Source organism: Heterodontus francisci, chromosome 4 (assembly GCF_036365525.1).
Source record: "Heterodontus francisci isolate sHetFra1 chromosome 4, sHetFra1.hap1, whole genome shotgun sequence".
In the NCBI taxonomy this organism is placed as follows: Eukaryota; Metazoa; Chordata; class Chondrichthyes; order Heterodontiformes; family Heterodontidae; genus Heterodontus; species Heterodontus francisci.
The window spans coordinates 110074401-110090457 of NC_090374.1; the positions used below are offsets into that span (position 1 = coordinate 110074401).

Sequence of the window (16057 nt, forward strand, 5' to 3'; positions counted from 1 at the left end):
CTGCTCACAGTGTGGTCTCCTCTACATTGGGGAGACTAAGCACAGACTGGGTGACCGCTTTGCGGAACATCTCCACTCAGTCCGCAAGCAGGACCCTGAGCTTCCGGTTGCTTGCCATTTCAACACTCCCCCCTGCTCTCATGCTCACATCTCTGTCCTGGGATTGCTGCAGTGTTCCAGTGAACATCAACGCAAGCTCGAGGAACAGCATCTCATTTACCGATTAGGCACACTACAGCCTGCCGGACTGAACATTGAGTTCAATAATTTCAGAGCTTGACAGCCCCCCATTTTACTTTCATTTTTAGTTATTTTTTTCTTCCTTTTTTTTTAAAAACATTCTTTTTTACATTTTTTACAATTTTTTTTTGCATTTATTTCATTTCATCTTTGTTTGTTCAGTTTGCTTACCCACTGTTTTTTTTCAGGTTTGCACTTGCTGCTGTTCAATATTCAGTGTATTTACACCTAATCTGTACTAATGCTTTGTCTTTCAACACACCATTAACATATTGTTTGCCTTTGCTCCGTGACCTTTTGGTCAGCTATGTGGCCTGGTCCAATCTAGATCTCCTTTGTTATCTCTTGCCCCACCCCCACCTCACTTGCTTATAACCTGTGACTTTTCTAATATTTGTCAGTTCCGATGAAGGGTCACTGACCCGAAACGTTAATTCTGCTTCTCTTTCCACAGATGCTGCCAGACCTGCTGAGTGATTCCAGCATTTCTTGTTTTTATTTCAGATTTCCAGCATCCGCAATATTTTGCTTTTATTTCAGAGAATAGGACGGTTCTACCCGTTTCAGGTTTGGGGATGACAATGCATTGAAATCACTAAAAAGAGTGGTAATTCTGTGTAAAATATCAGGGGTAAACCACTTTATTAGTACTGATGTAGTATCCAGTGAAATACCTTTGCTGTTAAGTAAGCCATCTATGAAGAAGGGTCAAATAAAAGGGGATATGTAACATAAGGCGATTGTCTTGAGGAGATCTGTAGATTTGCAGTTTACACAGTCGGGACATTATTATATTCCTTTAACAAGACCGAACATCTCTGCAAATGTTTGAGGTATTAATGGCATCCAGGGGTAGGGATTTAAAGGAGAAAAGGCAATTTATTTCAAAACTACATCGACAGTTTGCACATCCATCTTGTCATAGGTTGAAGATTCTGTTAAAAGATGCAGGGGTAATCGATGATGACTACACTAAAGTTATCAAGAATATCAGTGAAAAATGTGATATCTGTAAAAAGAAATACAGGAGGACGCCATCACAATCCCGAATGAGTCTCCCCTTAGCAGGGGACTTGAATGAAACTGTAGCAATGGACTTCAAGGTTTGGGATGAAGACAAAAACATTTTTCTTCTACACTTTATACAAATTGCGACTAGATTCAGTCTGTCAATGATAATTTATAGTAAAGACTAAAAAGTAATAGTGAACAAGATAATGCAAAGATGGAAAGGAACGGAACCGGGAGCACTGGCTAGATTTCTAGCTGAAAATGGAGGAGAATTTTCCAATGATGAGTTCAGGAGTATGTGTGAAAATATGAATATTGTAGCAATGCACACGGCAGCAGAAAGTCATTTTAGTGACGCCTCACATGCTAATCTTCCCAATGGTTTTTTGGGCACGGCAGGGATCATTATATTTTTAGTGGGAAGAAATGATAGATGCTGTCCATTAGCCTAGGAATCAAAGAAAATAAAGAGGATAGTTAAAAGCACCTTAGCTGCTGAGACACTTGCACTGGTAGAAGCAAGATATGGGTATGTATTTATTGAGTATTTTAAAGCAACTCTTACATAAGGGGCAATAGGAGAAAAATGTTCCTATACAATGCTATATAGATAACCATTCTGTCTAGGACAATGCCCATTCGACAAAAAGTGTCACGGAAAAGAGGTTGAGGATTGATCTCGCGAGTATAAAAGAAATGTTGGAACAAAACGAAATTTCCAAAATAAAATGGGTCGATGAGAGTCATCAGTTGTCGGATTGTTCGACAAAAAGAAGTGCTTGTCCAAAGAAATTGCTGGATGTCCTCAAAGACAGCCATCTTGTGTTACGATGAGTTGATACACCATGGAAATATTTATGTTAAGATCGCTTTATAATTATTTAAACAAGTTTTTTTTTGTTTAAAAAAAGGGGCAAGATACATGGCTGGTGCTGTTGAAGGTTGATGTAAAATAAAAAAGAATGAATCATTTTGTCTCTCTTCTTTTTAGTTTTATTTGTATGGATTTAATTTAAAGAAAAGAGGGGAATCTGTTAATGTTCTATTGATGGACGTTAAATACGTAGTAGTTGAAGGTAATAGGGTGAACAGGTTTTAGGTCTTTGATTATATACACATCTGACTACAATTAACTAAAGATGAGCCAGCCAGCACTGGCTGGAGTGTGTTAGGAGTGGAGTAGTAAGCTTTGTGGCAAGCAATAAACAGTCTCCACCAAAGCATCCTTGTCTGCGTCTTCTTCACACTTGCAACCCCCACACCCCTCTCTTGCCTCCAGTCCTGATGCCCAAATCTACCTCCATATAGGTGCAGGTGGGGCAGTTATTGGCGGGTCACTCCCAGTCTCCCAAGCCCAGAGGATGTTGGCCAAGAGCATGTGAGTAGTCAGAGCAGGGATACAAGCATCCTGCCTCTAGCTCTGCTGACGCCACAAGGGTAGCACCATCTAGGAGTAATCGTAAAAGGAAGATAAAGGATTTGCAGTTGTACAAGAGTATTCACTTGTGTATTTTGCACACTGTTACAATGTTACATTTCACAGAATCGCAAAATTGTTATAGTACAGAAGGAGGCCATTCAGCCCATCGTGTCTGTGCTGGCTCTCCGAAGGAGCAATTTACCTAGTGCCTCGCCCCCGCCTTCTCCCCGTAATCCTGCACGTTTACCCTTTTCAGATAATAATCCAATTCCCTTTTGAAGGCCTCGATTGAACCTACCTCCACCACACTCTCAGGCAGTGCATTCCAGATCCTAACCACTCGCTGCATGAAAAAGTTTTTCCTCATGTCACCATTGCTTCTTTTGCCAATTACTTTAATTATGTGCCCTCTTGTTCTCGATCCTTCCACCAATGGGAACAGTTTTACCCTATCTACTCTGTCCAGACCCCTCATGATTTTGAATCTGTCTACCAAATCTCCTCTTAACCTACTCTTCTTGAAGGAAAATAATCTCAACTTCTCCATCCAAACATACATACGAACATACAGCTCGGAGCAGGAGTAGGCTATTCAGCCCCTCGAGCCTGCTCCACCATTTGACAAGATCGTGGCTAATCTGAATGTGGCCTCAACTCCACTTTCCTGCCTGGCCCTATAACATTTGAATCCCTTTTCTATCAAGAATCTATCTAACTCAGCCATGAACATATTCTATGACCCAGCCCCTACTGCACTCTGAGAAAGTAAATTCCACAGACTACAACCCTGAGAGAAAAAATTTCTCCCATCTCCGTATTAAATGGGAAACCCTTTTCTTTTAAGCTGCGTCCCCTAGTTCTCATCTTGCCCTTAAGTGGAAACATCCTTCCAGCATCTACCCTGTCAAGTCTCCTCATGATCTTGTATGTTTCAATAAGATCACCTCTCATTCTTCTAAACTTTAATGGGGATAGGCCCAACCTGTTCAACCTTTCCTCATAAGATAGCCCCTTCATCCCAGGAATCATTCGAGTGAACCTTCTCTGAACTGCTTCTAATTTTATCTTTTCTTAAGTAAGGAGACCAAAATTGTACACCATCTAATCTATCTACATAACTGAAGTTCCTCGTCCTGGAACCACTCTCATGAATATTTTCTGCACTCTCTTTAATGCCTTCACATTTTTCCTAAAGTATGGCACCCTGGACTGGATGCAATACTCTAGTTGAGACTGAACCTGTGTTCGATACAAGTTTAAAATAACTTCCTTTCTTTTGTACTCTATGCCCCTATTAATAAAGCCTAGGATTCTGTAGGCTTTATTAACCGCTCTCTCAACCTGTCCTGCCACCTTCAATGACTTATGCATGTATACATCAAGGTGCTTCTGCTCCTGCACCCCCTTTAGAATTATACCCTTTATTTTGTATTGTCTCCCTGCGTTCTTCCTACGAGAATGAATCACTTCTTTGCATTAAATTTCATCTGCCACTTGTCTGCCCATTCCACGAACCTATGTCCTTTTGAAGATCTATACTATTCTCCTAACTATTCACAATGCTTCTTAGTTTTGTATCATATGCAAATTTTGAAATTGTGCCCTGTACACCAAGATCTAGGTCATTAATATATATCAGAAAGCGCAAGGGTCCTAACACCAATCTCTGGGGAACTCCACTACAAACCTTCCTCCAGTCCGAAAACATCCATTAACCATTACTCCTATCACTCAGCCAATTTCTTATCCATGTTGCTACTGTCCCTTTTATTCCATAAACTATAACTTTGCTCACAAGTCTGTTATGCGGCAGTTTATCAAATGCCTTTTGGGAGTCAAGGTACACCACAGCAACAGCACTACTCTCATCAACCTACTCTGTTACCTCATCAGAAAACTCCAGCAAGTTAAATACAATTTGCCCTTAACAAATCCATGCTGGCTTTCCTTAATTAACCCACATTTGCCCAAGTGACTATTAATTCTGTCCCGAATGATTGGTTCTACAAGCTTCTCCATCACCGAGGTTAAACTGACTGGCTTGTAGTTGCTGGGCTTAACTTTACACCCTTTTTTGAACAAGCGTGTAGTATTTGCAATTCTCCAGTCCTCTAACACCATCCCCATGGCTAAGGAAGACTGGAAAATTATGGCCAGTGCCCCCACAATTTCCAATCTCATTTCCCTCAGTATCCGTGGATTCATCTCATCTGGTCCTGGTGTCTTATCAACTTTAAGTACAGACAGCCTATCCAATACCTCCTTATCATCAATTTTAAGCCCTTCTAGTGTCTCAACTACCTCCTCTTTCACCGTGACCTGTGCAGCATCTTCTTCCTTGATAAAGACAGATACAAAGTATTCATTTAGTATCTCAGTCATGCCCCCTGCCTCCATGCGTAAATCCCCTTTTTGATCCCTAATCAGCCCCAATCTCTCAAGGTATCAAGACAAAGCAAATCCAATGTTATATTGTATATTAAAAAAAAGTAATAGAGCATGGATCAAAGTAATCTACTGTACTATTGGCGTAAAACATGAGTCAGACTCACCTGGAGTGTTGCATGCAATTAGGAACCCATGCTACAAGAAGGAGCTGGAAGAGGTGGATAGAAGAGCTATTACATTGATTTAGAGTTTACAGAATAAAACAAATATAGGAACAGATTCACAGAACTGGGATACTAGTTGTTGGAGAAGAGAAGACTGAGAGGGACTGATTGAGCTTCTCAAATTAATAAATCTCAAAGATGCAGGGGGTCAGCCAGGTTTCTTTAATTTGTTATAACAACAACTTATATTTATATAGTGCCTTCCAAGGCATTTCACAGGAGCATTGTAAAACAAAGTATGACAATGAGCCACAAAAGGAGATACTGGGTCAGATGACCAAAAGCTTGGTCAAAGAGGTAGGTCTGAAGGAGTGTCTTAAAGGAGGAAAGTGAGGTGGAGATGGGGGTGTGGAGAGGGGGGTGAGGGGGGGAGAAGGTGTAGGGAGGGTATTCCCGAGCTTAGGACCTAGGCAACTTAAGGCACAGCAACCAATGGTTCAGCAATTAAAAAATCAGGGATGCACAAGAGGCCAGAATTAACGGAGTGCAGATATCTCAGAAGGTTGTGGGGCTGGAGGAGGTTACAGAAGTCATGAAAGGATTTGAAAACAAGGATAAGAATTTTAAAATCAAGACGTTGCTTGACTGTGAGCCAATGTAGGTCAGCGAGCACAGGGGTGATGGGGAACAGGACTTGGGACAAGTCAGTAGAACAAGGGGACACGAGTACAAGATGAAAAGAGGTATACTAAGGAAGGATGTAAGCAAGCATTACGTTAGAGTGTTTGGTTTTTGCAATAGCTAAAGAAGGGAGGGTATAGGGACAAATAGTTCAGATCTCTTCATGGTCAAACTAGACAATTATCTCAAAGAGAACCAAATCATTAGTTACAACTGCTAAGAGAGCAGAAGGGTGTACTGGATAAACCACAATTTATTTTTGTCCTTGACATTTTCTCTGGTTTCTTTCTCAGTTGATTTGTGTCCTGTCCTCCCAGCAAAAATTTAAACAGTTACGAATGAGCCATGAGCCTTGCCATTGAGCTATCCAAAGCTGCATCAATAAATCTTCTGACACGTAAACCTATTAAGTGCTTGAGAAGTGTTTTTTGGCTGATATTTTTGTTACCATTATACAAATTACATTCTTGAAAGTCACATATTTTCACAATTTCGATAATGACTCAATTTCAAATTACAACTTGAAAAACAGATGTTTCACTTACTTTTTTTTGAAAAAAACTTTGCACTGTCATGGGCCAGTCACCCCGATTAGCAAATGGGGTGCAACAGAAAAAGGTGGCTATCAGCAGATAAATTATGTAACTTAAAAATAAAATTCTTTGTTGCAATAAATGAACTAAATGATCAAAAAGACAAAAACAATACATTGCATTAATCAAGAGTATTCTTCTCTCTGGAAAATGCATAATCAACTAGTGATATTCGATAAAGTGAATTAAAGACTTAAAAAAAAATCTCATCATGGACTTCATTAGAATGGAAATAAAAACATGATCGTTCTCATAGCTGTTATCCAATTCTGTACATGCATTCTGTTTCTGACAGCTAAGTAATGCATAACATCCAAAGAATTGAAAAAATTCCCATTCAATTCTATATTAAGGAATCCCAGTTGAGCCATCACAGGATGACACACACCTCTTGGAATAAGGAACATAATATTTCATTTGTGATGTTTTAAAACATCATGATAAATCACTCTTCATGAAAAAAGTTATTAATATGTATTATGCAAACCAATCTACAATTAAGCATTACGTCCACAAAGTGGTGGTAACATCACTCAAACTGTGCTGTTAGTGTTGTATGCAGTATCCAAAGTAAATATTAATGGTATGGAATGGACCACCCGATGCACGGCTATTGCCGAACTGTATCTAGTTTTGGTATCAATTCACTCACCTCCAGGGTCATATACACAGTACTAATTGCTAGTTTTGTATCTCCTTCTGACAGCTCCTTAAGATCTCTTAGTAATATCTGTTCAGTATTAAAACCTACAATGGAAAGAGAGATAAAAACTTTTTAATATTTCCATTAAATGATACAGCAACAATCATTTGTTATTGCTTTGGGTTATCAAGCTTCACCAAAGCAAACATTTAAAATTGTTTCAAAACTTTAACTCAAATTATTGCTATCACTTGATGAAATGGAGTGACTAAAGTTCTCCACGTTGCTTGAAATTCAGTTGTAGCAGCAAATAATGCCAATTACACAACAGAAATATTGTGCCTCGACATCAATCAGCTAGGATTCTTAATTCACCAAGATATTAAGCCTTTGTGCCATGTCTAACTACTTGTCACTCTTGCATCTCTCAAAGCAATGTATTAACATTGTAACTTTCAACAGATCAGTTGTGTGATGAAACAGAACCAGAGGGGAGATGAGGAGAACATTTGATTTAAAAAAAAACACAACAGGATTTGATAATCTTGAATGCCCTGCCTGAAAGGAAATTGGATATATACTTGGAAAAGAAAAATGTCCAGGGCCATGAGGAAACAGCATGGTAAATAATTAATTGGATAGATCTTTCAAAGAGCTGGCACAGGCACAATGGGTTGAATGGCCTTCTTCTGTGCTTTTTATAAGATTTTATAATAAAAATGAATGAAACTTATAATATTCAAATGATTGTAAATGAACTATTTTACACTGTTTGGGGTTAGAGAAAGACAAAGGCTACAATAATAACCCCTGCACGATGGGGAGAGATAGGCTAGACCGTCAAATACGCAAAACTTGACCCCAAATGGCTCTGTACTTTGTACTGTTTTTACAGCAGCGGGTTTTGTGGCATCAGAGTGTCCCGCCGTGGGGTCAGAAACCTGGCAGTGGAAGGGAAGCGTTAGCTGCCAGCTCCACAAGCTAAATGCCTTTCTCAGCACTCCTTGTGGGCCAGAGCAGAAGGTTGCTTCCCCTGACCCCTCAGGGAAATCGACGTCCTCTCTGATCAAGGCCTCTCTCTCATTCCTCCCTTCACCACCCATGATCACTGACCTCCACCCTCCAGCCCCGATGTCCAACCGCCTCCATCCCTACCATGATATCCATTGTCCACCCACGCACTCCCTCCCAGCTACAATCTCTGACTTCCATCACCATCTTCAAGGGCACCAGTTATGGCCTCCTAACATCAGCCAGTGTGTCAGTTTGACCACTTGACAAGCAAGCAATGCACCCAAAAATGATATTGGAGGCCCTGCTGTTAAGTTTAGCAGGACCTCAGCATCCTCAGCCTTGCCAGGTTCGACAGCCATTTTCAGCCACCCCTGTACCTACCTGTAATTATCTGGACGAAAATGTGACAATAGTTTGGCACAGTCATAGAATAGAATCATAGACTGGTTACAGCACAGAGTGAAGCCATTCAACCCATCGAGCCCATGCCAGCTTCCTGCAAGAGCATTTTAACTAGTTCCACTCCCCCACCCTTTACTCGATGCCAATTTCATTTACTTCCTACACAAAAATAGAAACCTCTGCAAACGGGGGAAGGAGGAGGGAGAGGGAGACGGTGGGCGACGGGGTGGGAGAGAGAGAGTGAGAGAGCGAGAGAGAACACACCCTGCTGAAAAAATCCGACATCTATATTATGCAGCAGAGAGAGCTGGAATACAGAAGCAGGAGGAGGCCATTCGGCCTGTCGAGCCTCCTCTGCCATTCAAAAGCTCATGGCTGATCATCTACCTCCACGCCATTTTCCCCCACTATTCCCATATCACTTGATGTCATTAGAATCCAGAAATCTATTGATTTCTGTCTTGAACATGTTCAGTGATTGAGCTTCCACAGCCCTCTGAATAAAGAAATTCCTCCTCATCTCAGTCTCAAATGGCCTGCCCCTTATTCTGAGACTGTGTCCACTGGTTCTAGACTCACCAGCCAGAGGAAACATCCTATCCATATCCACCCTGTCACGCCCTGTAAGAATTTTGGAAGTTTCAATGAGAAGTGACCCACCATCTTCAACAGAACCTTCAATCAAGAGAGAAATTTATAATCATATGAGGCCTACAACCATCTAGAACTTGAGTCTCAAGAGAACTCAAAGAGAACTTTCTCCCCCACTAAAAACCATCTTCCTCTTTCCCTTCTCTATCTGTTTCTTCTGCGTGCGTGAGTGGATGCTATTGTGACAATTTTCGGGATAAGGCATAATGGTCAATAAATAATTGAATTTTTGTTTTTAAAACCTACAAGAAAACCTGTTGCTGACTGGTTATTTGAAAAATAAAACACAGAGGGGCTAAACTCTAATACAAATACACTTGCTGTGGTCAGGTGGGGAGTTGAACAGTGGGAACCACCCGCATCACACCACATGGCCATATCAAATTGGGAGCTCGAAGCCAGGATCTGGCCGACAAACGAGAGTTTTGGAAAACGGGGAAAATTAATCTCTAAAATTGTAGAAAAATAAAGAAACAGGTTTTCTTGTATTCTTCTGCTTTTTTCTTCACGGTGCTAGAGACAATAAAGATGGCCACATTTAATGTTAAGAAGTTTGTAGAGCAGAGAGAAATATCCCATGATAAGTTAAACAAATTAAGTGTTGAAGAGTTAAAAAGCTAAGCTACAGAGGTGGGAATCACTTTCAGACAGAGAGCAAAGAAACCCGAACTGATGAAAGATATAGCCAACCATTTTGAACTTACCCCTGAAATAGAAGAAACAACCCTGGAATCAAAGAACAAAGAACAAAGATAATTACAGCACAGGAACAGGCCCTTCGGCCCTCCAAGCCTGCACCGATCCAGATCCTCTCTCTAAACATGTCGCCTATTTTCTAAGGTTCTGTATCTCTTTTCTTCCTGCCCATTCATGTATCTGTCTAGATACATCTTAAAAGACTCCATCGTGCCCGCATCTACCACCTCCGCTGGCAATGCATTCCAGGTGCCCACCACCCTCTGCGTAAAGAACTTTCCACGCATATCCCCCCTAAACATTTCCCCTTTCACTTTGAACTCGTGTCCTCTAGTAATTGAAACCCCCACTCTGGGAAAAAGCCTCTTGCTATCCACCCTGTCTATACCTCTCATGATTTTGTACACCTCAATCAGGTCCCCCCTCAACCTCCGTCTTTCTAATGAAAATAATCCTAATCTACTCAACCTCTCTTCATAGCTAGCGCCCTCCATACCAGGCAACATCCTGGTGAACCTCCTCTGCACCCTCTCCAAAGCATCCACATCCTTTTGATAATGTGGCGACCAGAACTGTACGCAGTATTCCAAATGTGGCCGAACCAAAGTCCTATACAACTGTAACATGACCTGCCAACTCTTGTACTCAATGCCCCGTCCGATGAAGGAAAGCATGCCGTTTGCCTTCTTGACCACTCTATTTACCTGCGTTGCCACCTTCAGGGAACAGTGGACCTGAACACCCAAATCTCTCTGGACATCAATTTTCCCCAGGACTTTTCCATTTACTGTATAGTTCACTCTTGAATTGGATCTTCCAAAATGCATCACCTCGCATTTGCCCTGATTGAACTCCATCTGCCATTTCTCTGCCCAACTCTCTAATCTATCTATATTCTGCTGTATTCTCTGACAGTCCCCTTCACTATCTGCTACTCCACCAATCTTAGTGTCGTCTGCAAACTTGCTAATCAGTCCACCTATACTTTCCTCCAAATCATTAATGTATATCACAAACAACAGTGGTCCCAGCACGGATCCCTGTGGAACACCACTGGTCACACGTCTCCATTTTGAGAAACTCCCTTCTACTGCTACTCTCTGTCTCCTGTTGCCCAGCCAGTTCTTTATCCATCTAGCTAGTACACCTTGGACCCCATGCGCCTTCACTTTCTCCATCAGCCTGCCATGGGGAACCTTATCAAACGCCTTACTGAAGTCCATGTATATGACATCGACAGCCCTTCCCTCATCAATCAACTTTGTCACTTCCTCAAAGAATTCTATTAAGTTGGTAAGACATGACCTTCCCTGCACAAAACCATGTTGCCTATCACTGATGAGCCCATTTTCTTCCAAATGGGAATAGATCCTATCCCTCAGTATCTTCTCCAGCAGCTTCCCTACCACTGACGTCAGGCTCACCGGTCTATAATTACCTGGATTATCCCTGCTACCCTTCTTAAACAAGGGGATAACATTAGCAATTCTCCAGTCCTCCGGGACCTCACCCGTGTTTAAGGATGCTGCAAAGATATCTGTTAAGGCCCCAGCTATTTCTTCTCTCGCTTCCCTCAGTAACCTGGGATAGATCCCATCCGGACCTGGGGACTTGTCCACCTTAATGCCCTTTAGAATACCCAACACTTCCTCCCTCCTTATGCCGACTTGACCGAGAGTAATCAAACATCTGTTCCTAACCTCAACATCCGTCATGTCCCTCTCCTCGGTGAATACCGATGCAAAGTACTCGTTTAGAATCTCACCCATTTTCTCTGAGTCCAAGCATAACATTCCTCCTTTGTCCTTTAGTGGGCCAATCCTTTCTCTAGTTACCCTCTTTCTCCTTATATATGAATAAAAGGCTTTGGGATTTTCCTTAACCCTGTTTGCTAAAGATATTTCATGACCCCTTTTAGCCCTCTTAATTCCTCGTTTCAGATTGGTCCTACATTCCCGATATTCTTTCAAAGCTTTGTCTTTCTTCAGCCGCCTAGACCTTATGTATGCTGCCTTTTTCCTCTTAGCTAGTCTCACAATTTCACCTGTCATCCATGGTTCCCTAATCTTGCCATTTCTATCCCTCATTTTCACAGGAACATGTCTCTCCTGAACGCTAATCAACCTCTCTTTAAAAGCCTCCCACATATCACATGTGGATTTACCTTCAAACAGCTGCTCCCAATCTACATTTCCCAGCTCCTGCCGAATTTTGGTATAGTTGGCCTTCCCCCAATTTAGCACTCTTCCTTTAGGACCACTCTCGTCTTTGTCCATGAGTATTTTAAAGCTTACGGAATTGTGATCACTATTCCCAAAGTAGTCCCCTACTGAAACTTCAACAACCTGGCCGGGCTCATTCCCCAACACCAGGTCCAGTATGGCCCCTTCCCGAGTTGGACTATTTACATACTGCTCTAGAAAACCTTCCTGGATGCTCCATACAAATTCTGCTCCATCTGGACCTCTAACACTAAGCGAATCCCAGTCAATGTTGGGAAAATTAAAATCTCCTATCACCACCACCCTGTTGCTCCTACATCTTTCCATAATCTCTTTACATATTTGTACCTCTATCTCACGCTCGCTGTTGGGAGGCCTGTAGTACAGCCCCAACATTGTTACCGCACCCTTCCTATTTCTGAGTTCTGTCCATATTGCCTCACTGCTCGAGTCCTCCATAGTGCCCTCCTTCAGCACAGCTGTGATATCCTCTTTGACCAGTAATGCAACTCCTCCACCCCTTTTACCTCCCTCTCTATCCCGCCTGAAGCATCAATATCCTGGGATATTTAGTTGCCAATCATGCCCTTCCCTCAACCAAGTCTCAGTAATAGCAATAACATCATACTCCCAGGTACTAATCCAAGCCCTAAGTTCATCTGCCTTACCTACTACACTTCTTGCATTAAAACAAATGCACCTCAGACCACCAGTCCCTTTATATTCATCATCTGCTCCCTGCCTGCTCTTCCCCTTAGTCACACTGACTTCATTATCTAGTTCCTTACAGGCTTTTGTTACTACCTCCTTACTGTCAACTGACCTCAATTGGTTCCCATCCCCCTGCCACATTAGTTTAAACCCTCCCCAACAGCGTTAGCAAAAGCACCTCCAAGGACATTGGTTCCAGTCCGGCCCAGGTGTAGACCGTCCAATTTATAATAGTTCCACCTCCCCCAGAACCGGTCCCAATGTCCCAAAAATCTGAACCCCTCCTTCCTGCACCATCTCTCAAGCCACACATTCATCCTGACTATTCTTTCATTTTTACTCTGACTATCACGTGGCACTGGTAGTAATCCTGAGATTACTACCTCTGAGGTCCTACTTTTTAACTTGGCTCCTAACTCCCTAAACTCTGCTTGTAGGACCTCATCCCGTTTTTTACCTATATCATTAGTGCCTATGTGCACAATGACAACTGGCTGTTCACCCTCCCCCTTTAGAATGTTCTGCAGCCGATCTGAGACATCCCTGACCCGTGCACCTGGGAGGCAACATACCATTCGGGAGCCTCGTTTTCGACCACAGAACCGCCTATCTACTCCCCTTACAATCGAATCCCCTACGACTATAGCCCTTCCACTCTTTTTCCCGCCCTTCTGAACAGCAGAGCCAGCCACGGTGCCATGGACCTGGCGACTGCTGCCTTCCCCTGGTGAGCCATCTCCCTCAACAGTATCCAAAACGGTATACTTGTTTTGGAGGGAGATGACCACAGGGGACTCCTGCGCTGCCTTCCTGCTCTTTCTCTGCCTGAAAAAAGTGTCTGAAAAAATAATTCTAGCTAGAATACAGTTACAGCTGAAAAGGAAAGAGCTTCAACTTCAAAAAGAAAAAGAGGAAAGAGAGTTTCAGTTTCAAAAGGAAAAAGAGGAAAGGGAGTTTCAAAAGGAAAACAAAAGAAATAGATGCAAACAGAGGAAGCAGCACAAAGGTTTGAGTTACAAAAACTGCAAACCCAAAATGAAAATGCTGCTGGTCACTCAAATCTCACCCCAAATCAGAGTAAAACTTTGATGTGCTGAGACACTCAAGACTGGTGCCAAAATTTAATGAGGAGGGGGTTGAATCAGACTTGATCTCATTTGAGAAAATAATAGCTACCAGACTAAAATGGCCGAAAGAATTCTGGTCTCTCCTCTTACAAGATGAGATTGTGGGTAGGGGTCATGAAGCTTTTTCCCTGTTATTAGAAGAAAGTTCCTCTGATTATGAACGAACTAAAACTGCAATTCTAAATGCATATGAGCTGGTACCGGAAGCATATAGACAGAAATTTCGACACACCAGAAAAGACCCACACAGCCTTGCATTGAATTCAAAAGAATCAAACAGATGGCTTTTGATTGCTGGATACTGTCTCTCAAGCTAGAACCCTTTTGAGAGAAGTGATGTTGCTGGAGGAGTTTAAAAATAGCATCCCAAGTAGCATAATAACACACATCGAAGAACAAAGGATCATAAGAGTAAGGGAAGCAGCAAAAATAGCCAACGACTATAAATAAATACAGAAATGCCTAACTCCGAACATATTTGGGTCTAGTAACATGTTTGAGCTAGGGAGAGATAGCAGGGATGCAGATGAAGCAGAAATGGGCTCAAGAGAAAAGGAAAGCAGGGAAGGAAAACCCAATTAGTCTCCAACTTTTCAAAGAAGGAACCCGGGGATAATGCAGTAGGGGTCTGCCCAACATGTTTCCAGTGTGGCAAATCTAGGCATGTCCAGGCAAATGGTTGGTATGCCAAAAAGACAGCAGAAGGCGCTGCAGTCAAGCCTGTGTCTGTGGCTTTGAAAGTGGTAAGCCTATGTTCTAATGTAACGCAAGAGCAGAGCACATATAAGAACCTTTTGCACAAAGGAAAAATAACTCCTTTTGTGTCCCAGGCATCAGACAAAGAGATAACCATCCTCAGAAATACCAATAGTTTTCAAACCCTACTGGTGGCCAAACTGACAGAAATGCCACCAGAAACCAGAAATATCACGGTATTAGTAAAAGGGCTTACTGACAAATGATTGAAGGTTCCCTTAGTTAAGATTTACCTACAGAGTCAGTTGGTCACTGGGGTAGTGACAGTCAGAATCATTCGGAGCTTACCCATGCAGGAGGTAGACTTATTGCTGGGCAATGACTTGGCAGGAAGCAGAGTATTATACCCAGAGGATCCAGAGCAATCCACGGGGACTGGTGAAACTGAGGGGAGAAAATAAAACTCTGTACAACTGCAGTGGGCTGAGGAAGTCCTATAAATCCCACAGGGGGCGACAGAGCCAGAAGAATTTAAAAGGGCCCAAATAGAGTCAAAAAGATTCAAAGAAGCTATGATAAAAACTGAAAAATCTGGAAGAAAAGCAACCAAGATAAGATTAGCTGAAACCTTTTCTTAAAAGATTTTGTTATGAAAGTACTTCCATTTTTTAATATTTTGTGAGGACTTGTGTTTTAAAATTGTGGAAATGGATTCCTTTGGAGGACTGAAGAGATTACATAGATGCTGGACATTTGTTTTCAAAAAAAGATCACTGGAAGGACTTTGGGATTTATTTTAAAAACAAACTTACTGAAAGTCACATGTCTTCAGCTAAGTAAACAGCAAGGCCGTGATGATTAGGGGTAGTTGTTTACAGAGAAGTGACGTCACGATTTATGGTGGTCAAGAGTTGGTTTCATTTCGGCTTGTTTTGAGTCAGTTGGGTTTGCAGCCTGCTGAGAGAAGCACTCAGTTCATCCTTTCTCCACCTCCCTGAGAAACCCTGAGAATTCAGTGTGTGATAGCTGAAACCCCTGATGCTGCATTTCTCCAGGAAAGCCAGCCAGACTAATCCTCGACGTCATCTGAAGAGAACTGCTCCAAAAGGATCCCAGTGGCAGTCGTCTACACGTATTTGGGATGCCAGAATAAAGGGACAGCCGATATCATTCCATATCTTCTCCTGTTCCTTCATGAATGAATATGTATTTGGCCAAAGCTCTTTTTGTCTTTTTTTTGGAAAGAGATCTCTGCAGAGAAAATTTACTTGCTGCGATCAGGTGGGGAGTTGAACAATCGGAACCACCCACGTCACATTATGTAGCCATAACACATCAAACATTGCGCTGTTTCGTGTATCAATTTTCCACACTATGAACCTAGACTAGAAAGTAACT

The 16057-nt window shown here is 42.0% G+C and overlaps 1 protein-coding gene across 2 annotated transcripts in view; it reads right to left on the reverse strand.

The window, feature by feature from the left end:
• LOC137369191 (protein prune homolog 2-like) overlaps positions 1 to 16057 on the reverse strand; it is a 558836-nt gene that overhangs the window by 365649 nt on the left and 177130 nt on the right. For both annotated transcript variants that reach the window (XM_068029990.1, XM_068029989.1), the window contains exon 6: positions 7150 to 7244. In XM_068029990.1, coding sequence (XP_067886091.1) covers positions 7150 to 7244 — 95 coding nt within the window. The remainder of the gene's footprint in view (positions 1 to 7149; positions 7245 to 16057) is intronic.